The sequence below is a fragment of the Anser cygnoides genome, chromosome 2, assembly GCF_040182565.1.
Source record: "Anser cygnoides isolate HZ-2024a breed goose chromosome 2, Taihu_goose_T2T_genome, whole genome shotgun sequence".
Lineage (NCBI taxonomy): Eukaryota > Metazoa > Chordata > Aves > Anseriformes > Anatidae > Anser > Anser cygnoides.
In genome coordinates, this window is record NC_089874.1 from 117906002 (window position 1) to 117928709 (window position 22708).

General features: G+C 41.7%; 1 protein-coding gene across 2 annotated transcripts in view; it reads right to left on the reverse strand.

Annotated features, from left to right (window-relative positions):
- KLHL14 (kelch like family member 14) overlaps positions 1-22708 on the reverse strand; it is a 64784-nt gene that overhangs the window by 14377 nt on the left and 27699 nt on the right. For both annotated transcript variants that reach the window (XM_048049372.2, XM_048049371.2), the window contains exons 4-5: positions 5100-5189; positions 553-631 (exon numbers count right to left, since the gene is read on the reverse strand). In XM_048049372.2, the coding sequence (XP_047905329.2) occupies positions 553-631; positions 5100-5189 (169 nt within the window). The remainder of the gene's footprint in view (positions 1-552; positions 632-5099; positions 5190-22708) is intronic.

Here is a 22708-nt window from a genome sequence, read left to right on the forward strand (position 1 = left end):
CAGCTCTGCTCTTTGATACACAGCAGGATTAAAACGTGTGCTACTCTAATTCGCATTGGCTGACAGCAACTTCATTCAAAGACCACCTAGGATTATGAGTCCTCTGACAAGATAAGTCATGTTGAGGGGAGCTTTTCATGGCTGGTGTGGTGAAACAGGTTGGAGTCAACGCGTGGAGGTTTCAGTTCTCTGTAAGATACCTGACTATAATTACTGCCTGTTTACTGCAAACTCATCATGACGCTTCAGTGTAACATGACAGGATACTATGGAGACTTCAAAAAATCCTTCAAACCGCGCTCAGGCAACCAGTAATTGCACAAAGTCCATAGTTATTTTGCATGAGTTAGCACTGCAGGGTTTGGCATGTGGAGTTTTGAATTTGGAATGCTTAAAAAAATTAGGAGACAAACGGGAAGCAACTCCATGCTGCAGTTTTATCTCAGTATTTGCAATGCTTCTGTAGGCCTTCTTACTCCCAGAACTAAGCCAAACTTCTGTTGTTCCTAGGATGATAAAACATATATTGAAAAACATGTAGTAGGTTTTTACCTCTCTTGCATGGGTGGAAGTTGTATCCAGCTGTTAAACCTGGGATCGTATCGGCTAACAAAGTTTGTACTGTGTTTCCCTGTAAAGATAGATTATTTTGACACTCAGCTGTTTGTTTCATGTATTTAACATCATGATTGTAATATATATTGCATATATTTCACAAGTTGACAGCTTTTATGAAGGGTTCCCCCTTTTACAACAATGTATGTTTACGCTACGTGTACAGTAATAATTCAGCAAATGGGGCACTACAAGGTTTGAATTAGCAATTGTTAGCAGTAAAAACAGATAGAGATTATTCTTGCTCTCTGTAATAAGATCTTGAAAATGTGTATTTAAATTTACTTATAGATGCTGTGGAACTTTCACAGCCACAATAAATCACAGCACTAAACAAAATTACTGCCCCAAACAGGGCATCCCCACAGTATTTTTATGGCTAGAGCATTTTCTGTCACATAAAAAAAATCATAGGAGAACATGTGCATTTCTTTCTCTTCACTTCACCTCTAGATGAACACGGTAAAAAACATTGTGCAAATAATCAGAAGCTGCATAAGCCATCAGCATGGGGTATGCAGTGTTTGCACTAGATGGCTTATTCTACCATATACTTTCAGTGCAAGTTAGGAGGAGTTACAGATGTGCATCGAAGGGGGAATACACTCTTAGGAGTCTTATTCCAAGTGTGTTAGCTAAAATACGAAACATGAGCAACATACACCAGCTAACTAGCTTATCCATGCTGTCAAGCCCAGGAACTGTATTCATGTCTTCACGATATTAAGATTTCATCTTATTTTACATGCAGATTGACATCAAAGCAAGAAAACTGAAGCAAGAGAGTGTACGGCAATTTCCTGTAACACCTGAGACTTCAACAGATGAGGACCTCGGAAAAAGAAACCTTTGTTTATGTAAGTGTGACTAAAAAATTGAATTAGAGGCTTCAAAGGACAGCAGAATAACCCAACTGCATATGTCACAGTTCTACAGATGGTCACTGGGTATTCTACAAGGTGAATATTTTTGCATCGGAAAAGCCTCTGTTGGATTGGCTCGCTTTGCTTGTTTCATTCTACACTTACTTCAGCATGTATAAATAGACCATCAAGACTGGACAGAAGAAAAAAAAGGATACAACTAGAATTTGTATTCATAAAAATTTAAGATCATGCTCTACAAGAAAGCAGAGAAAGAAACTGTTGACCACTCTGTCTGGAAGCAAACTCATTCTCTTGCCATGTATAAGCATGTTCCAAATCCAGTGTGGTGCCTAATGAGGACCAAACTCTCTGCATGATCAGCACTGCTCAAACACATCTCAAGACACAGGGTGAGAGCCCCAAACGCTAAGAGCAACTGGGCATTTTGCACTGGGTTTAGAGAAGCTCGACTTTGCTCTTGGTCCCTGTCTGAATTCCTTTAATCTATAATGGCAATTTAGAAGAACTGGCATTGGTAGGTAGAAATTCAATACATAGTAAAACAGCAGGCAACTGACTGGCTCTGGGTATCACTGTTTAGAACATTTATTAATCTATTTCAGCTGTAAAAATCAGTTTACAAAACAATGTAAGTATTAATCAAAAGTTTGAACTTCTGTGAGATGGTTTTAATGCTGCTATATCTACTGCATCTTCAGAGTTACTCGGGGCTTCAGAGCTCATTGGTTACATGGCAGCTTGTTCACTGGTGTCTCACAAACTTCTAATTTGGGGACCATGGTGACCCAACACAGTATGTGTAATACACATCTTTGCTACAAATATGTATATAGAAGACCGTACAGCATGGGGTAGAAGGTGAAGATGTTAGTGGGAAGAGAGTGGGAATACAGGATACAGATCTGGTGACTTCACAGGAAGGGAGATGAAATCAAACTAGAACAGGCACAAAGAAGAGCTGCTAGGATGATGGGAAGAACAAAAAGTTTGTCTTATTGCAGGAGACAAAGAACTTGGGTTGTTGCACCCAGCAAAACAAAAGCTGAAAGGGGACAGAAATTGTGCGTATAATACATGAAAGGAAGAAATATCCAGGAGGGAAAAAACTATTAAGCTAAAGGCCAGCTTTGGCATGAGAACAAGGTGATTTAGACAGTCAAAGAATACATTTTACTGGAAATTAGAATAAGGCTCCTAGTCACTGGGAGCAATTGGATTCTGTAACAGCTTTCCAACAGGAGTAGAGGGGGCTAAAAATCCAACTGCTTTTCAAATGGAGCTTAGAAAATTTACAAAATGGGACTATATGATGCCTGTGATGGCAGGGAAAGGACCTGATTACCTCCTTAAGCTGCCTGGTATAACTGGTTTTATTCCAATCTCATTTTGGAATTCAGTTTAAAAGACAACTGTATCTATTATTTTGCCTTGCTCATCAGTCAGGAAGGTTGCACATGTTATAAAGCACTTGTCAGAATGTAGGAAATGTGAGAAGCAAACAAAAATCAGGATTAGCAAATCAAGATAATGGGAGAAAAGGAAGCAGATGTTGCTCTGCTCTCTACAAGAAGGTCTCTGCACCCATGCCAAAAAGGTGAAGGGCTCTGAAGGTTATGAAAGTTTGTCCTAAATCCATGCCAGTGTTCTGCGACATGCTCTCATCAATATTTACTCATTCAGAGATCCCTTGTGACTGGAAAGGAAAAGTCATATGAGGATGTTAAAAATGAGAAAAAATGTCTCCCATGCTCTCTAGGTTGTCAGGAAGTCAAAGGAGCAGCACGGAGTGTGCCTGGGCACACCTTGTGGTCGACTCGGCTTCTTGAGAATCAGCACAATCCCTAAAGAAATGCGTAATGCACTTTCCATTGCCCCCACCTCAAAGATAATCCTTTTCACTGAAAAAAAAAAAAAACCAAACCAAAACACTTGGCACATTCTCATTCAAGTTGAAATCTTTGAAATGTGTTTGCAAAACAGCTCCAGTTAGGTCCATCTGAAGCCTCTTCTCTACTACAAGGACAGCAGGCAAGGGCCTTTACAGAAATATAAGTGTGTATGTGTGAGTTGCTTCCATGTAGCTGCAGATTTAGAGCAAATCAGTTTCAAGAGAGAACTATTCCAGCACAGAATGTAGTTTGTGATTTTCAGGTCCACTTTTTATGACAAGTAGGATCCATTTCACCTGGGGTAAATCTCTGAAGTGATCGGTATCAGTAATGCTCCTACCTCTTTCATTCATATCTTCTCTACAGACAAACCCCAGCTCTCTGGTATTCACAGATCAAGGAAGCTGTTGGGTGTCTGGTGCAAACGTCTTCAGCTCAGGAGTTGATCTAGGCAGCCTCAGAATTAAAGCCCAGTCCATCTCACAAACTGTTGTGCTCAAGTCCTGTGTTATTCAGAGAGTATTCACCCCTTACGTCTCTCCGTTAACTTGTGACTCAGTTTCCACATCTCTCAATTGTGGATAATTATATTTCTTTTTTCCTTCATCCTTCATGTGACATGGCTATTTAATTATAAACCGTCTGGAACAAGGTCTGCCTCTTATTTATGCGCCTACCACCAAGCACAACAGGGGCCCTCAGCTGCTGGCTGCGGCTGATACTACTACTGCTAATTGTCATTAATGATACCATGCTACCTCCTGCTTAATATAAAGGAGGTTCAAAAAACAGAACTGAAGGGCTCTTCTCCTAAGACATTTAGTGATATTTTTAACCACACCGGAAATATGCTTATAGGGTGGACTGGATTGTTTGTCTCAGGTTTTAGGAAGTGAACAGATGTAACAATTTTCTATAATTTGGTTTAGTGCAGATGCTGAAATGGGGCATTCACAATAAAATATATGCAGTATATGTAATTTCAGCTGGATCCTCTGGTGTTTTAAAGTAAAAATGTGTACCTGCAAGCTGTTTTATGGTTTCTCAGTCATAATTATCTCTGTTACACAGACTGCTACAACTACAACTCTTTCTTCGTGTGCAAGCTTTTTAACAATGTCTTGACAATTTTGTGAATTTTGCAAGGCATGGTATTCTCCTTTTGCTTTGCTCAGAAGCCTGTTAAATTGTTTAATTTCTCTTTGCGGTAAATTTATGAAGTAATCAAATCAAAGAAGGTAGCAGCAGATAATCTATATGAGAAGCTCTTGCACAAGACTAAAAAAAGGACCAGTTTAAGAATCTCAGTCTAGATAATTAACACATTAACAACTTTAGCTGCGAGTATCTGGTTTGAAAATAGAAAGGAAGCATTCATCTACTGCAATTGCATTATTATATTATGACTGGAAGGAGACTGGAAATGAAGGTTAAAATTTTTAACAGCTGCTGCCTGATGCATGCACTTGAAAGAGTCTGTTCTGCTGCCTGTGGCATTTCTCAAGGGATGTAGGAGCTGATGAATGACGGAGATGTTAATGCCGAAGTACCAGATATTTATTACATCAATATCTAAAAGTAGCCTTTGGTAGTTCAACAATTAGGGTACAGGTCCTCAAAATCACTTACTAACGACCACATCAGCTGACCTAACAGACAGACACAGGAAGGAAGATGCTGCCCACGCCTTTAAATATTCTATACATACCATTAGGGTTCCATTGGTCTTCTCCTCCAAGCACAAACAAGAAGTTTTCCACTTCCACAACACAATGATGGGCACTGTTGTATGGCATAACTGCAAGCAAAGCAAGAATTCTTTATCAGCTCAGGGCTCCAATTCCATAAAAAAATTTCAAAGGTACAGAACACAACACTGGCACTAAATCTGTACAAAATAAGGGGGGAATGCATGACCCCACGCACGTATACCCAGTGAATTAACAGCAGAAAAAGCCACTTAACTAGTAATTTCACATTATTTGACCTTGCAGGTAATCAAGGAAAAATCTGGAATTCTGGCAACTGGCATATATGTTGCTCTAAAAAGAACTTGTAAAAATGGGTGAAGTTGTCTCATATTTTCTTGAGAATAAGCAGATGCTAGGGATCCTAGTATGCTAGGAAACATTAAAAAAAACCTCAGCCCAGCTTTGTTCTGTTGGTAATGTTTCCACAAGAAGAGTCAGTGTGTTCAGTAGCTTTCTATTACACAGCAATGAACAAGCTGCATTTCCATACAGTTTTAAGTTTTTAAATTAAGGTCCTGCTGATTTAATGCCTTTTCCAAATGTATACGCTTAATTTCCTGTACAATGTCATTAGCAGCACAATCACACATTTTCTATTCATCTAATCAGGAAATCCTTTGTTAACAAAGATCAAAAGTGTGGCATTAGGTTTGCAATATCCTTTTTTTTTTGGGAGGTGTTGGGATTACTATAGACCAACCACAGTTGCAATAATCTATTCTTTTTAATTTACATTTTCCACTGCAAGTATTAAAACACAAAAACAAGGGCTTTTGTATACAGAGTATGCAGTTACTATTGTGCTGTGCCATACAGCACCGTTGTGATGTTATATGGTAAATGTAAACTTACACAGCATTAGTTATCATACCACATACAGTAGTTTTGGCCCAGTGACACCAGTAGGAAAAATGATGTCCTTGTTCAGCTCATCATATGGGCACCTTAAATCTAGGTGAGGACAAATGGGGAGGTGATGTGCATGTACAGGCAGGGAACTTATTGCTTGACACGGATCAACAGAGCACTTAGGAAACCAGTGCAGTGGGAAATCAATATGACTCAGGGCCAGCTCTTACTTTGTGCTCTTTTGCCAATGCCAAAAAAAAAAAAAAACAAAAAAAAGAAAAAAAAGGCAGCCTATCTCACACTTGGATTATTTTGGGTGATATATCTCTCATTTCATTTGTTTTATTATCTTTTATTTTTCTCAGAATGCAGTTGTGCAGTATAGCATATGCAAATAATAATAAGAAGAAATACGCATAGCTTTGTTATTTGGGACACATTTTCTTAAAGATCAAGTGGGCTCATTTAAGCTTCCTACTGAAGTTTTTGCCAAGGCAATGATGAATAAGTAAGGTTCGCTTTTAGTAAAGGTCGAATATCATTTTCATAGTCTGTGCTCTTACAAGTCACGTAAGTGAAGCAATTCTTAAATTGAGCAGCCAGGTACGGTGGAAGTTCATTAATTACAGTTATTTGTTACTGGTAAACTTTACATAACTGGGAAGTAATCCTATACTAGGCAATGCATAAGAATTTACAATACCTGCAGATTCCTACAATGGGATGAAAGAATGAATAAGATTATTACCTTTCTAGCTCCCACACAACATTTCTCTCGTTCTTTAATCTCAAACATTTTCCCATCTTGAAATCTCTCTCGAACACTGAATTTGCATTGATTTTGTGGAAGCTTGGACTATAGAATAAATGTGGGTCTTCCACAAGAAATGTGCTGTCGTCCTTTGATGCCTTCTTGGACCCCTCCTCTCAAGAAGAGGTTCCCCGGGATCAGTCTGCAGCATCTTCAGTTCTTACCTAATCCAATGCTGTATTACATTTTCAAATCAGGTCCAAGACAGGGGTTGAACTAGCAGCCAGGCTCTTCCTTTTAGTCAATTTGAAGAGACAACTTTTATCAAAGACCCTGCACAGACAGCACACATCCATATTTTTCACATGTTGTGTCTCCATTTTTTGCAGATACTTTTATTTATTTTCCATAGTGACACAAACAGGGCCAGCAGAGGAAGAAATTATATTTTAAGCTTTTCTGCTGTTCCCATGCATATAAACTATGCAATAAGACTCTCACACTTATGATGATAATTAAACCTCAAAAACTAAGGGCTTAATCCCGGCTCCTACTTAACTTGATGGCAATGTTCCCACTGATATGGGTTGAGGCCCAAATGACCTGAACCACCCCCTGTACCTCAAAGGGAAGCTAAACGGAAGCTTGCCCAAGGCAGGATGGTAGTATTTAGGCCTGAGATGAAGGGTGACTGTAATAAAATCCTGCAGACCTTTATCATGACCTCTGCTTCTTACAGAGTTTTGGGCAAAACTCTGTTCTCAGTCTCATGAATCTGCCCACTGCCAACGGGTTGGAGGGAGCTGGGCAAAGCAAAGAGGACGGAGCAATGCTGTGAGCACCTAGCAGGGAGTTTCTGCTTTGAAATGGTGAAATCATCAACGTCACAGCCTTTCCCCTTGATCATTTTCAGGGTCCCTCACAATCATGAATTACACACAGCAATCAAAACTATGGGAGTGAACAAGACTGCTATAAAATGAAAGTGCCTGAAAACTTCTGTTGTAAGTCATAATTCCCTATTAACACACATCTGTACAGGACCCACCTTTTCATAGCTACAGTCAAAATTACATGGCAATGAGCATGCTAAATTCAGCTTCTCCTAGTGACAATCTTCACAAACTCCCTGGGCTTGCCAGGGTGTAACGGGCAGAATTTGGCCCATCACGCACGCTGGCCAGATTGCTTCTTCCATTAATTTTATATGAGCCTTTGTCTGCTATTTTGCTTTAATCATGTGAAAATCACATCCTCTCATTTTTCGATTCCCAGCCAGTGGAACACCTGCCTGCCCCGCAAAAAGGGTATTTGAAGAGAAGTTTGTACGCCACGCTCAGACACAGCCCAGTGTGAGTTTTTAGCGTGTCAGTCAGTGAGTTAGAGGGAAAGGGTAAGGAGAAGCTAATCAGGATGAAATGAGATTAAAGGCTGTCTAATTTTACAGCAACTGTGATCCATCAGCCACTGTGAAAGTGACAGTGGAAATGAATGATGGAGACAGACAGGTGGGGCTGTACATTTCACTGATTTATCCTCAAATGCACTGGGCCTTATTTTATTGAGTGAACATGACCGCATTTATCATGACTGTCATCTAAACCCACTTCCCTCCATTTAAAAAGGTCACTTTACTAGGAGGGAGTAGGATAGAGGCACTTTCAAAACAGATTTAAAATTTAATAACACATGTTTATAAAACCCTGTGCAAGAATTCTCAACTTTATTAAAGACCGATTTAAAAGGAAGAAGAGAAGACTATTAAACAGGGGAAAAGATGAAAAAGAGACATGGTCATCTGAGAAACATGCTTAGCCACCAAGGTGATAGACGCCAGAGAACTCCTTGAGACAGACAGACACACACGGATTAGCAGGAGCAGGCAGAAACCACCTCTCCTAAACCCCTGCCCCTCACACACCTTCCCAAGCTGGACGCCTGCAGTTGGCAAACTTGTGCTTTCCTGGACCAGGAGTAGAAATAAGTCCAAGCAGTCCCAGAAAAGACACCATCCCCACCAGCCCCCTTCTCACAGCAGCACTCTGCACAGAAGGATGGCCTTCCCAGGCAAAAACTGCTTGCATATGCCAAACCTTAGTTAATAAAAGGCACCAGATAATGTCCTGGGACCTACTTTCAAAAACAGAGTCTACAGCTTATAGCCCAACGCTCATGAAAGAAAACCCTCTCAGCCATAACAGCTGTGGGGTCAGCCAGATGCAATGATGCTCCAAAGGCACCTCCAGCTTCTGAGTGGCGAGGACAGTGACATACCTCACTTAGCTAACAAACAATAACGTGCACTGTTTGCCTTATCCATTTTTATTTAGTTTCTGCCAACAATTGCACGTTTAGGAAATGGCACCTGTTTGTTCTCCGTACATTACCCAAGGGGTCACTGATTGCCTCGTCTCCCTACAATTCACCTTCTCCCGTCTATCCTCACTGTAACACTAACTAGCAGGGAAGAAGAGAGTACAGCATTTCTTGAGACAGAAAGAAGGATTAGCTCTGGTCCCAGGAGATCTGAAAGTTGTGATACGGTCCGCAGCCATTCCCCTGCTCTGCTAAAAACTCCTTTCAGAAACTGTATTTGATTCTGCTGTTCAAAGTTTAAAAAAAAAATAAATGCATAGATTTTTCCCTGCCCTCAAATGTTCAGCTGCTTGGGATACAGGGGGTACTGTGATGAAAGCCAGGAAATCTCTTTCTAAACTACTGCAAAGCTGAGTATAGCTCCTTCAAGACTCAGCACACACCAAGAAGTCACGCTTACCATCTCTAATGACCTGTGCAGATGACACAAGAGAAGTGTGTTTCCAGGACCAGGATGTCATTACCAGAAGATATAAGGAAACAATAATGACCTTCCACAATATTAGCTGCCTAACTTGTTGGCAACATAATATTCAACTACTACTGCTTAAAAACTGGGTATTTCACAGCTCTCCAGCGGGCAGGGTAACATGAGAAGATGTTTCATTCCGTACAGAAGGCACCTACAAACCCGCTTTGGGAGACTGATTTCCTCAGGGCAGAGACATTTCATTTCCAACTGTCTCCCCAAAATGTTAGCCAGAGTACAGTTTGTCCAATTAATAGCTGTAAGCAGAGTATCAGATATTGTTTGCCTTGTCTTTGGTTCATAAATCATTTGCACAAAGACTATACATTTACTACTGCATGTTACTTGTTATTACTCACCAAGGAGGTTATATAAATAAATGCTAGAATTCCTCTGAGAATTGCTCACTTCAATTGTTAGTTATTTAATAACTGTGGGGAAAGACTGACCACAGTAAGTATGAAATTCTAGCCTCAGTGAACTGCTTTTAAAGGTATCAGGTTTTCACCCACTGGTATTTTCTGCTCAACATATAATGAAAAAAATATTAAAAGAGGAGAATAATCAAGAGTAAATGGCAAATACCTCTGTTAATGTACCTGTGGTCAAATTGCAGTCTGCCATCTTGAATTCAAGCAAATAGTTGTAAGTATTTCTTCCAGTAACACACCAGTGCCAACACTGATTCTGAGCTTAACTCAGTGGAGGAAGCCTGGGACAATCCAACAGCTGCCACCAAAAGCAGAAATCCTAAGATCATCAGGATCAGGAAGCACTGTGCCTCAAAGTCACTTTCTAGGGAAACTAACATGAATAGCTATAGTCCAGCCATACCACAGAGAGCTCCATCAGTTCAGCTAGACACTTCACAACCTCTGCATACCCATGCCAGTTCTGCACCAACTGCATTCAAACCATCATAGGTAAGATGGGCAGAGACCAGTTCATCTAGGATACAACCCCTACTTCAACTGAGGCAGCAAGTAAGCACAGGTAAAATGCCACCCAAACCTACCTTCACTTCAAGATAACCTAAGCATGAAGAAAAAGTTATCTGAGTAGGTGGGAGTCCTTGGAACCATTCTCAACATAGCGAATGATATTTCATATTAACAAAGATATTTCATATTATAAAGTTATTCCACATTAATGAAAGCAATTTTCACTCAAATTTCAGGTTGTTATTTTGACACTTTCTTTGGAATAACACTAGCCAGGCTTCTTCAGTGGGGTTCTCAGTTCAATGGTTTTAACAGAGTAAATTTTTCTTAAGTGAGCATCTAAAATAAGATACTTAAATTCACGCTGAAGCACCAGATCAAGCAAACATAGCATCAGGAATAGCTGGCATGCACAGCTCCCAACAAAACAGATTGTTTTCAAGTTACCTGGATGCAAGTTCTGGGCTTCCTACTTCTGCTGGGAAGTAGACAGAACTGTCTACTTCCATTGGGTGAAATTCACCCTACAGCAAAAAGGTTTACTGGGTTTTCAAATGCACATATATTTGATTGTTTGGAAGATCAAGTTTTATCCATATATTTTGAAAGCTATTTGTATTTCATTTGAATAATAAAGCTGCCTACTCGGATCAACACTGTCTGGAGAAAGTAGGAAAATACTGCACTTCCACCTTAGTAACTGTTCCTGTACCAAAGTCCTGACCCAATCCTCGCTCTGCAGCGTTTCCCAAACGCCTGCAGAGGCAGTGCCCCTCTGCTCCCTCTGGAATGAAGTACCTCCCTGCAGCTGAACTGCCGATGCAGCATCCGAGAAGCATACGTAAACCAATACACCACACTTCTTGTCATGAAGTGGAGCGGTGGGATATAACGTACAGTCCTGCGGGAACGTTAAAAATGACAGTTTTAGGAACCATGAGCGGTTCCCCTTGCTTTGTTATCCCCTATTTACGCACCGACCTGCTGAAGGCTGTCTGTGGCCACCCAGGTCCCCTCACTGACTCAGGCAGCCTGGCGGCAGGCTGTTTATCACGCGACACTTTTTGTCCACCGCGATGAGTTATGCAATGTTACCTCAGTGACGGTTGTTCCCCAATAGAATATGCTGTATACTTACTCAGGCCTGGATTTATGGTCTCTGAAGTAGAGCCCAACATATATTACCGGGGAATGACATCTCGTCACATCGTAATAGTCTCATGATGAAACATTCATGTGTGACATTTCGCACAACAAAATCTCCTCATGGAGGAAATGATGAATAGTCCCTGATGGGATAAAACCACAGCAGAATTGCCAGAAAGCTCCAGAAAGAAATACTGTTTTGTCCCACTGGAAGCTTTCAGATCCTCCATGATAGCTGCTCAAGGACATGCACTCACTTTTCTAGCAGTGCCTCAGGAAGAAAGATCTTGACCAGGAGTGGTAGCTTAATGCCCAACTGCTTGTGTCCACTTGCACCTGTTCATGACTCAATTTCTATCTGACCTTGAGATACGTACAGTATTTCCGATCCCATTCTTCACTATCAACACTTTTTCTAAAAGAACTTACACGTTCTTCTTTCTGCTAGATCTTGAAGTTACTCTAAGAGAAGAGGACATGGGAGAGGGGCATGCTGCTCTTTTATCATATTAGCACTGCGTTTTCCATACACTTTATTTCACTCATCATAGTTAAAACCGAAATCTTCAGAACAGCACTGCTAAGAATTTCGGGAAGTCAGATACCTACAGTTATCTGAAGCAAAGTCTGAAATTCTCAACTTCCCGCATGCCCAAGCACTGTATGCAGAAGCGGAACCATCTACATAGCTTCATTTGAGTATCTAGGCTGCCTAAAAACAGTTCAGGAATCCCTGCCAGCAGCCCACAGGAATGCTTTGAGTTCATCTTTAATGGGCAGGCCACTCGGACAACATACTGTCAGGGAGCTGAGGGCATCAACTGGACTTACTGACCCTAAACAGCCTGGGGTCTCCACCAGTATGGCTGCCCACGGGTGGAGGTGCCCCGTTTCAACTCAGGTCTGGGCACCCAGATCTGACCTGAGCCTCGCAGTCACTGTGCTTGCTTCCAGTCTCCTAGATGGACCTCAGACCTATGCTGTAGGTAGCCCGTGTCCTGGATGGAGCCTGTGTAGGTACGTGGTAGCCTGTTTCCAGCCCCATGTGTAGCCTTGTCTCCTGGGTGGACTTTGGGCTCATGTTATGTCCTGTCCTCGTGAAGCCGCCAGCCCTCGCTGCACCCCGGCACATACTCCCTAAGCAGAAGTCTTTCAGTCTGAGCAAGGACTGCAGCACAGACCTTCTCCTGATTCTGCACATCCCTACTCACACCATTAGAAAAAAAGGCCTGGAAGAACATAACATTCTCATCACTATCAAAATCAGGTTCAAACACCAGGAAATGAGGGTCTTACTTTTGACACTTTTTCATGTCACACAGAAATAAATATAATTTTTAATATTCTTCTTGCTCAGGATGGATAAAGAGCCCACTCTAAATTGTACTAAATACACAATAACATACAGGAATTGAACCACATTTGGGGAACAGGAAAAAACTTTTATCCAACAGAAAAAAGAAAATGTTGCTCTCCTAGACCTCTCCCCCCAGATGGGGTCCAAAGGATGGCAAAATGGCAGACCCATGGACAATTCAGAGAAAGAAATTTGATGTGGGTAGCAAACACAGATAAAATTGGCTGAGTCCACTTATTTTGTAAAATAGAAGAAGAAATGAGAATGTATATCTGAAAAAATCCATGAACAGATTTGGACTAAATTTATATTAACCTTATTTTGCTTTCTATAATAACAGCACTGTTTAACATTTTCAGAAAAACTGCTATAAAAATGTGTTGTGATGCCTAATCATGAAAATTAGAAAATTCATTGCATATAAGCATTCATTCCAGAAATTGTGCTCTGTCACCTCAAAGACTCTGTATGGATTTAGAAAGCTTCCAGTCAGGAAACAAGCAAAACAAGGTTTCTTAAAATTAAATACCAAGGCTGAATATCACAGCACAAGTAGCTGCTATTTAAATCAAGTGGTGTCAAAATTCATGGACTGAACCATGTTCACATAGAATCACCAATAATTCACAAATCACACACTAGTGCATGGTCACGGACTGTTGACAAATAGGATAAAAGGTTAGGTTAATTTAAATCACTGACCATGCTGGGACTGCAGGATTGGACACACACGGTATAGTAAATTAAAGTCATTTGCTGTGATTAATCACAAATACTTGAAAAATACACAGCTAAGGATCCTCATGTGGCTTACATGCCTTGTTGAAGAAGCTCATTTTGCAAACTTGTTCATAAAACTATGATTTTAGTCAGTCTGGCGAAGGGAAGCAAGGACTGAGACACAGAGACTACAGGAATGAAACCAGGACTCACTTGATGGTAACCATAGCTTGGACTAGGTGCTGGCAGAGACTGAGATGAAACTCAAGAAATGAATGAAATTGAAAAGAACAGAAAGGGAAGGGAGAAGTCAGGTTGGAGGGGATGTGGCAAAAGGGACCAAGAACAAAAGAAGAGATGGCATATCTGCAAACACAGCTGCACGTACTGATGCAGAGTCCCCGATCCTGGACTCCTGACCCTCCTCTGCTGTCAGCAACTCTTGGTGAAAACTTGTGTTGTTTGCACTCTCTGGTTCCCAGGGCATATAGCACCCACTGTCATTGGTAACAGCCTCAAAACAGAAATCAGAGATGTGTACAGCAAATCTACAAAACCAGTCTATAGGATGCACCTGTTTCTTAGCATACCTTGAAAAGGCAATTTCACCTTCAGGTCTATATGAATGATGAGGAGATGTGAGACAGTCAAGTTACAGACTACCACTATAAGAGGCTGCAGTGCACATTTCCTCCAGTACCTATTTATTTATGCTGATACAGTCCTTTTACAGCTAACTGTGATACTTCCCAATTGCCCATCTTGCCGAAGGTTCAGTCCACAAACACCAGAGACCTGCAGAAGCTGCCACCACAAGAAACATTCCAGTCCTCTCTTGTCCCCAGGCCCCACGTACTGCACCACTCCTCATGATGGTTAATGCGTGTATGCAGCTAAGCAGTAAACAAGAAGGCAACCACATCGTTTTATTAGGGTGCATTGAGTTTAACCCAGATCTGTTTGCCAATAAGCTTCCCTGCCTGGACTGACGAACTGGACAAGGGGGCGACGGAGCAGGAGTGAGGCCATGAGAAGAAGGGAAGGACAGAAGTATGTGAAACTACAGCCTCAGCACACAATACCAAACCTTTCAAATGGACCTCATCCAGCGTTGTTGTGGTCCTGCCCCTCTCACAGCCCAGTCAATCTAAGGCTTTCTTCATGCCAGCACAGTTTCTCCTCGGCGCCCCTCAGTGAGCCCTTTCAAAGCAATAATCTGGTAGAAAAATATCCCAGAAAACAAGAGAGTATATTTTCATTTTGCTTTACTGCCCTAAGCAGGCTCACCCAGGAGTCGAACAAGTTCCAGCACTGACATGGAGGAGACAGGATCATGGGATGGGGTTTGAGTGCAAAGAAACTTGAAACAGCAACAGCTTTATCTATCATATAACCACAGCCCCCATGCAAGGGATGGGGCTGCCCTATGAATGAACCAGGTAATGCTGAAAAAGACTTCTGACTAAAAGATGGTGCTTCACTTCTGAAGGGATGGGACCCTGTCCCTGCCTTTGCCACACATTCTTACTGAGGTGGTAGACAAGTCCCTTAAGTGGACTTTTCCCACAGCAACCTGCTTCCCCTTTTCTGAAAACACACACTATGTGAGTCTGATCCTTGTGTCTGATATGCTGGGGCAGTCTGTGAAGTAGGTGGGAGAAGCAACTGGGAAAGCAAGGTCTGAGGAGGTCTTGAAATGGGCCCCCAAACTAGTGGATACCTTTGAATTGGACGTCAGTGCACCTCTGCTCCTTATCTGCAAAATGGGAACAGCGACAGACTATACAAAGAGGATGATGCCAAAATAGAGTAATGAGTGCCAGTGAAGCAGTCAAACCCTGTTGTTGTGAACACTGGGAAGGAAACCTTGGGAAAAAATCTGTCTTCAGAAGAAGGTTTTAGTTGCATGTGATAGACTGGATCTACTTGCTGGACAACAGAGAAGAAACACTGTGAGCAGAAACTCAGCACGGTCCCTTCTGTGCACTGACACGTGACCAAGAATACTCTGTGTTATCAGCAGAGATTGTATCTTAATGCTTATGCAAACAGAGGCTGAATTCAGGTTGCAGAAGCTGCTTAATTCTCACATTTCCTAACTCCAGAGGGCTTGATGTCACCAGCTTTCTAATGTTCTTTTCAAGCGACCTGTGCTCAGCGCAAGTCATTTGTGTGTGATACACCCTTGGTTTGACAGACAGCTGACTCCTTCTGTATCCTGCAGCTGCTCCAGCTTTTCTGGGTATCCACCTAAGCGCCTACCTAGTTCATGGCAAGAGTTGCTGGAGCCCTCCTCCTCCTATCACGTTTCTTTCTTGCCTCCCTTCAGGCCGGTAGTTGTATGCTAAGCCACTAGATGGTGTGCACTGTTCTCGCCTTCCCCCTCCCCCTGGGAAAGCATTTCCATCGTATTTTGGCTTTAGGTTTTATAGCCAACCAAAAACAAAGAGGTGAAACACAGCACAAAAAAAGACATAGCCAGCTTCCTCCCAAGCAGTTAACTTCTGTTTGTTCCTCGTGTTCATTGTGAAAGGGAAGAAATCAAATGGAGTACAGACAAAAAAGCAAATGCTTTACGCATCGATCCTGATAGATGCTGAGCCCCTCCGCTGCCACTGGCTGCAATGGGCACTGGGAGTGCTCAGCAGCACTCAGGCTTTGGCACAGTTATCAGTCATACCTGCTTTGCCTCATCTTGTCTCAGCTCCCCGAACCCAGACTGCATGAGAATCAGTCAGCGATTTCTCTGGCAGTCCACACACATCTGCTTTTCTACTCCACACACCAGTCCCAGTGAAATATAGCAGGCACAGTTCCCTTCCCTGCCAATACACCGCCAAATATCTCTCCCTCTCTCTCTCTCTTTTAATAATGATCTGGAAGCCGGGTAAAACAACATGCTTGCTTTTGACAAAGAGAGTGCTTCCTCATTATAAGAGTAAGGAAGGGGAAAGAGGCTGTAAAGGAGACTGTGAGACAAAAAATTAACCTGCTGAATTGCTGGGGAAAAAAAAAACACAAAACCCAACCCTCCCAGATAGTCACTCCTTTCCAATGAAACATGGACCTGTCCTCCAGGTTAATCCGAAACTGGATTGCATAAAGGTAGCCATATTACACCTCTCTTCTCACCTCCCTTAAGAACATTTTTGCTAAGGCACTCAAAAGCTGAAGTGTGCCCATTCCATAAGGAATGTAGAAAAGGAACGGTATTTTCTTGTGCACGCACTGAAAATGCAGGTATCCTGGATCCCACATCCAGCACCATGTCCCGTACCAGCCCTGCAAGCTCCTGCAGATTCCTCTCCTACATGGTCAAGAGAAGAGGAACAAAAAGCCACAATCATTTTGAAGTCAGCCTTTTCTTTTTCTTCCTCTTCCCACTCAGCAGAGGAAGGCTACATGTACCAGAGGGTGGGTACTGGGGATCCCTACCACAGTGCTGCAATAGGGACAGGGGTAAGCACACCCTCAGTTCTTCTCTTTACCCCTGTGATAAGATAACTTGCATTTTGCAGCCTGGCACAGCTGGCCCTGTGCTGGCCCAGATCCATGCTAGTGTCTCAAAAGCAATCTTGAAAGAGCCACACATAGGTGTACACCCACGTGGCAACACAGCACTTTAAGGGCAGGATTGCACCTTAGCTGTGTACTGGGATACGCGCATGAGCAGATTTGTGCTGTCCAACAGCATGTCCTCTTCCACATGCCCTGCAGGTGAAAACTCAACTCAAGCTTCATCCCTGATGAATTTGGATTTTCACAAAGCGAAACAGATGAAAAATGGGGCAGAAGAAGAAACACAAAGGAAATACAATAAAAAAGTGCGCTTGAGTTCTCTTATTTTAATTCATTGCAAAAACACTGACAAAATGCACATGCATCATTATCAGATATTAAAGCAGACTGACCCTGAGAAGTCTGCAGTTCTCCCATTAATTACTAAAAATAGAATATAATCCCAAATACTGTGCATATGTTCACATGGACATTGGTCCATATCTGGCTAAAATAAATATTTTTTACAAAAAATATGTTACAACTGACACAAATGGTTTTGATTCATCTTACAGAGTATAAAGAGATGATCAGTGCAACTGCTTTGGTTTAGCATAATGCTTGTGAAAGTCAGCACTTATCAGCTGAACTGCAGTAATTGCTTCTAGACTCTAACAATTAGAAAAAGACACTAGCTTAAACTACCTTAAAGCTCTGATTAGATTGTTTAAAAGAGCACATTTTACCTTACATTTGTAACCACCTAGGAGCATGACCACTAACAGGTATTGTGGCTCAACTAGTGGCTGCTACCTTGAAGAAAAACAGGTGAGCAGGATCTCCTGCAATCCTTTGACCATAAAAAAATTACAAAGGATTTAGACTTAGAAAAAATCCACAGATAACAAACAAGCAGTAATAGCAAATACTTTGAAAACAAGCTAGTGAAATCAGCCTATTCCTCATGCTAGTGTACATCATTTGTACAATGCAAAACCACTGGAATTTTACACTGACTACCCATATCTCAAGAAACAATTACAAAAAATGTGAGCAATTACAAAAGCCCGTTTGGGACACTTGCTGAGATCAATGTCACTGGAGGTTCAAAAATACATTTATTCCTATTGCACTACCTAGGGTGTATATAGGTTTGATAAAGATGATTAATACTCATTTTTGCAAAAATTTTGTCTTCAAATCACATTTCAAATCTTGTGGGCTTAATTATTTGCTCTTTACTCTATGGTACAAGTGCTGATAACTCAGAACATTTTCAAAAATTACAATCCAGACCACTAAATGCAGGACACTACAGATGCTTGATACCTCTTCAATTTACTTTCAATTTACTTTTAATTTTCAACCATAAGATCAAAACCTCTCATTTCAAAAACAATCAGTTGAATTGCAAAGCTTTTTCTTAATACACTAAATGTGCAAGATCAGAGATAAAATTGTTGGCAATGCTGCTAATTTAACTCAGCTGCAACTTCCTTTAAATAATCAGAATTAGGCTCTCAGGTTTTATTTAGACTCATGACAAAGGGCAGTATTATTGTTGCTCTGTGAGGGTATGCTCCCAGGGTAGAACTGTGAGTACCAAAATTGTAATGGTATAGCTTATCTGAAGAAATTCTGTGGCACTGACTTAGCTCTAACTAGTGTACTCTCAGGTGGTTCTTTGTTTTAAGGTCCCAGTCAGTCCAGGTCCTGAGTTTAATTAATACATACTGTAACCATAGGTGGCAAAAAACAACACACTACAAAGGCATATAGAAACAATCAACAGATGGGCAAATTAAGTATTTCTTTCTAGATTTTTAATATCTGTCTGTGGGTTGTTCCAGAGGATGATCGCAAATCAAGTATGTTTCATCCACAGATTTCACTCAGCAGTATGAATTTGGTGCATACAGTTTACTTTTCTTACTTTTAGAAGCTCAGGCTCTCCCGTGCTTGTGCTTTTTTTCACTTGCATGTTATTTTTGCAGCAGACTCTACTACCTACCCTGAGCAATTCCAGCTGGGGACTCAGAAGGTGGCTCTGGGATCTGCCCTCCTTGGGGCAGCATGAAACCAGCCAAGGACTAGTATATCATACCTCCACGTTTGATGGAGCACAGAAATATCGTGTGCTCATCAGTCTTCCAGTACTTTGGTGCTATCTTTACAGCCTTCTTTCTTCAAAGAGGAAGAGACTTTCTGCACCTGTGCCAGTGATGGGGTCCCAGCCCAGCAGCAGGCATGGGAGCACCCATGGGCAGCCCCAGGACCCTGCTCCTTCCTCGCTGCTGGCATACCCCACAGAGCATCGTCTTCCACCCGAGCCTTCTCGTGAGTGCCAAGGAGGAATTCAGAGCTCTGGGGAGTGCATTTTGTGTACTGCAAAAAGGTAATTAGTGACTTCAGAAGCAGAAGCAAATAACTGTGGTGCTATGTGGTTAAATGGCCAGTCCTGAAGGATTTTTTTGTGTGTGTGAAAATCAATAGAAGCTGATAGATCAATAGAAGTTTTCTGTATAAAAATGTTTTCTCATGAAACAGCAAGTTTAGCATTATTCAAACAAATTATTCTGTTATTTAAAGATGTATCTTCATTTCTGTCGAACACTGCTGTTTTGTGCCTGTGTAAAACTAGAGTACTTTTCTCTAAGGAACCAGTTATTTTCTCTGAGCATAATGAATTGTTTTCTAATATTAAAAATTTCAAATGAAAGCCCTCAGGTGGCCGCAGTTGTTTCAGGAAGGCACTAGTGGTGTTTTACCCAGGGGGGAAACCCTTTCCATGGCAGCCCTTCCTCTGTGAGAAGAGGCCAGGCTGTTAAAATGAAGCAGTTGGGGTGAAGCTGAATCTTTCCTCCAGGAAAAGGGCTTTATTGCTGTTGTAAATCTTTGCAGTTAAGAAAAATCAAACTTCTCAGTGCTTTAAATGATTATTTCCCTGTGTGTGTGCTGGAGACTGCCCATGAGCTGGTAGGAGAACAGTGGCTCCAAATTTTCTGTGTGAAACTGGCCCTGGTGCAGAAAGCCCCTGAAACAAGACCTAAGCTGGAGGCTTGAGCACTATATAAACCTTTATATGGGACACCTCTGCCCTGGACATGTCTTCCTTTCTTGGAGATGAAGTTACTGGGAGCCAGTAAATGCACAGCTGATCCCAGCAGCTGTGATTCTGCTGAATAAAACAGAGTTTAAATGAGCTTGTGCAGACATCAGTGGTCCTTCAGCTGAGAGATGAGGGCTGTACGGGGACTGGCCAGAAGGCTGGGCTGTGGACACAGCTCCGTACTCCTGTCTGCCACAGCTCTTAAAACAATATTAGTCTTCTGGAGATAGTAGATAGATAATCTCTGTCCTATGATAATGCGCAGTCGTATAGAGATGTTTACAGTCGGTACTTAGTAAAGTACTTAAGCATGTATTTAAACACACTGCTGAACATCAGTGTGATTAATACTTTGCTGAATTAGAGATATGACACGAATACATTTTTCTGCTGTTGTAATTTTTCATTATATATGCTCATAAGCTGGTCATAAGGATTTTCTTTCAGTTTTGCATCCAGCAAATGAGTTAATTTGGGAGTCAAATTGTGCCTTAGTTATGCCTGCACAATGCCCTTCACATGCATGAGGGCAGAAAACCGCTCCATGACCTTTAATTGGACTTTTCTGTTACTCTTTAACGATTCATCTACAAAAAAAAAAAAAATCTGGTTCTTTCTCATCTGGCAACTGTTCGGTATTCCTTTAATATTACTGCAATCAGAAAAGTATATTTTTACATATGGTGTATGTTCTTGTTAAGGCTGTGCACATACAGCAGCTATAACTCCTGACCAGTGAGCAAGCAGCTGCTGGTGAGTAAAGATTAGACCAATACGCTCTGTTTTTATGTGTATAAGACTGGGGGGAGAAATGTGGCTAGTACATCACTTATCATGGTAATTCAATTAAAATCTATTTTAATGATTTCTATTAACATCATTTGCCGAGCCTCCCCACCTGAAAGTGAAGAGATGAAGTGCAGCTCTTTTTCACTTCATCCTTTCCTGCTTAACCCAAGGAAGAGTATTTACCATCTCCTAGTTTCAACTTTTGGAGTCAAACCTTCTGTGTTTTTTGTTTTAAGTTGAAACTGAAAGCACTGGCCTACCAATTTACATTAACATGCTGGTTATTGTCATCACTGCAAAACAGTTGCTTCGCTCACGTTTATGTAGCTTTTAAACACAGGAAACCAAGCTTGATTTATTTAATCGTCTTGGCTCCTGCCACATGCCATGCTACGGACAAGGCCACCCCATGTCAGGCTCTTTCCACTCGCCTCCCTAAGTAGGCCGCGCACCCACAAACACTCTCGTTACACGACGTACTGCATTCAACACCCTGCCTTGGTGCCCTATAAATACAGACTTCTCAGGGAGACTGTGACAGCAGCCTCCCACCCTGTCACACACAGACTTAAGATGTCTCCTGAAAGCAGTGAAATGTCCTAGGGCAGCCCTAGAGGAGACCCAGGCAGAGGGTAGGTATGAGCACCCCCCAACAGCAGAGCCCAAGGTCCTAAGCCGAGGCCCCTGAGAAGTCAACCCAGCGATTCTCCAGGGCAGCTCTTGAGGGAACTGAAGCCACAACAAACTTTTATTTTTTTTTTTTTTTATTTTTTTACCCCTGGGGGTGATCTATTCACTAGCAGATGAGGCACAGCTATGGGGCAATGCAGGGTAGCTCATACTACACCTGCCCTTGTTGCTCCTGCGCAGCGCATACTGGAGGGCATCACTTGTCTAGGTAGTCAGAAAGGTGTAGTTTAAAAACATTAATTCATTTTCCCCAAAAGGTTGAGGCCAGGCCAGGATTTGCACCTTTCCCAGTGCTCAGTCTGGTTTTAAGCAATGGGATTTCCACCATTTCCCGTGGGGGATTATTCCACAACCTAATAGATCTCAATGTCAGGAAGTTTTTTCCTGATACTCAGCCATAATTCATATCCATGAATTATGAGCTACTGTCGACATCACACCCATTGAGGCATTCCTAGAGCCTGCTTCATTTAAAATTATATGCTCTAGTTATGCAGGGTTTCTGTGTACTAGGGCAAAATGCTTTTTCTGCAGGTTAATTCATTACTATTCAATTTGTTAACACTTTTTTTGCTCAGTGTGAACAGTCATTTTGCAGCTGCGTACCCTATAGTAGCACAATCTCCATTTGGAATAGAATCACAATATATAAACATGACAAAACAACATACCAAAAACCATCTCTGTAAAGACATATTAGTCTGTTCCTGCAGATACTTACTCCAGCATTCAGTTAAATGAAAGCAGTAGCTCATACAACACCTGGTACGAGACAGAAAGCTTAGAAAAAAACCCTCACAAGTCCATAATAAATTTTATTTCTGTCCTTAACAGAGGAAAGGTACAGGGGTGGGGAAGGGAGGAGGGAAGG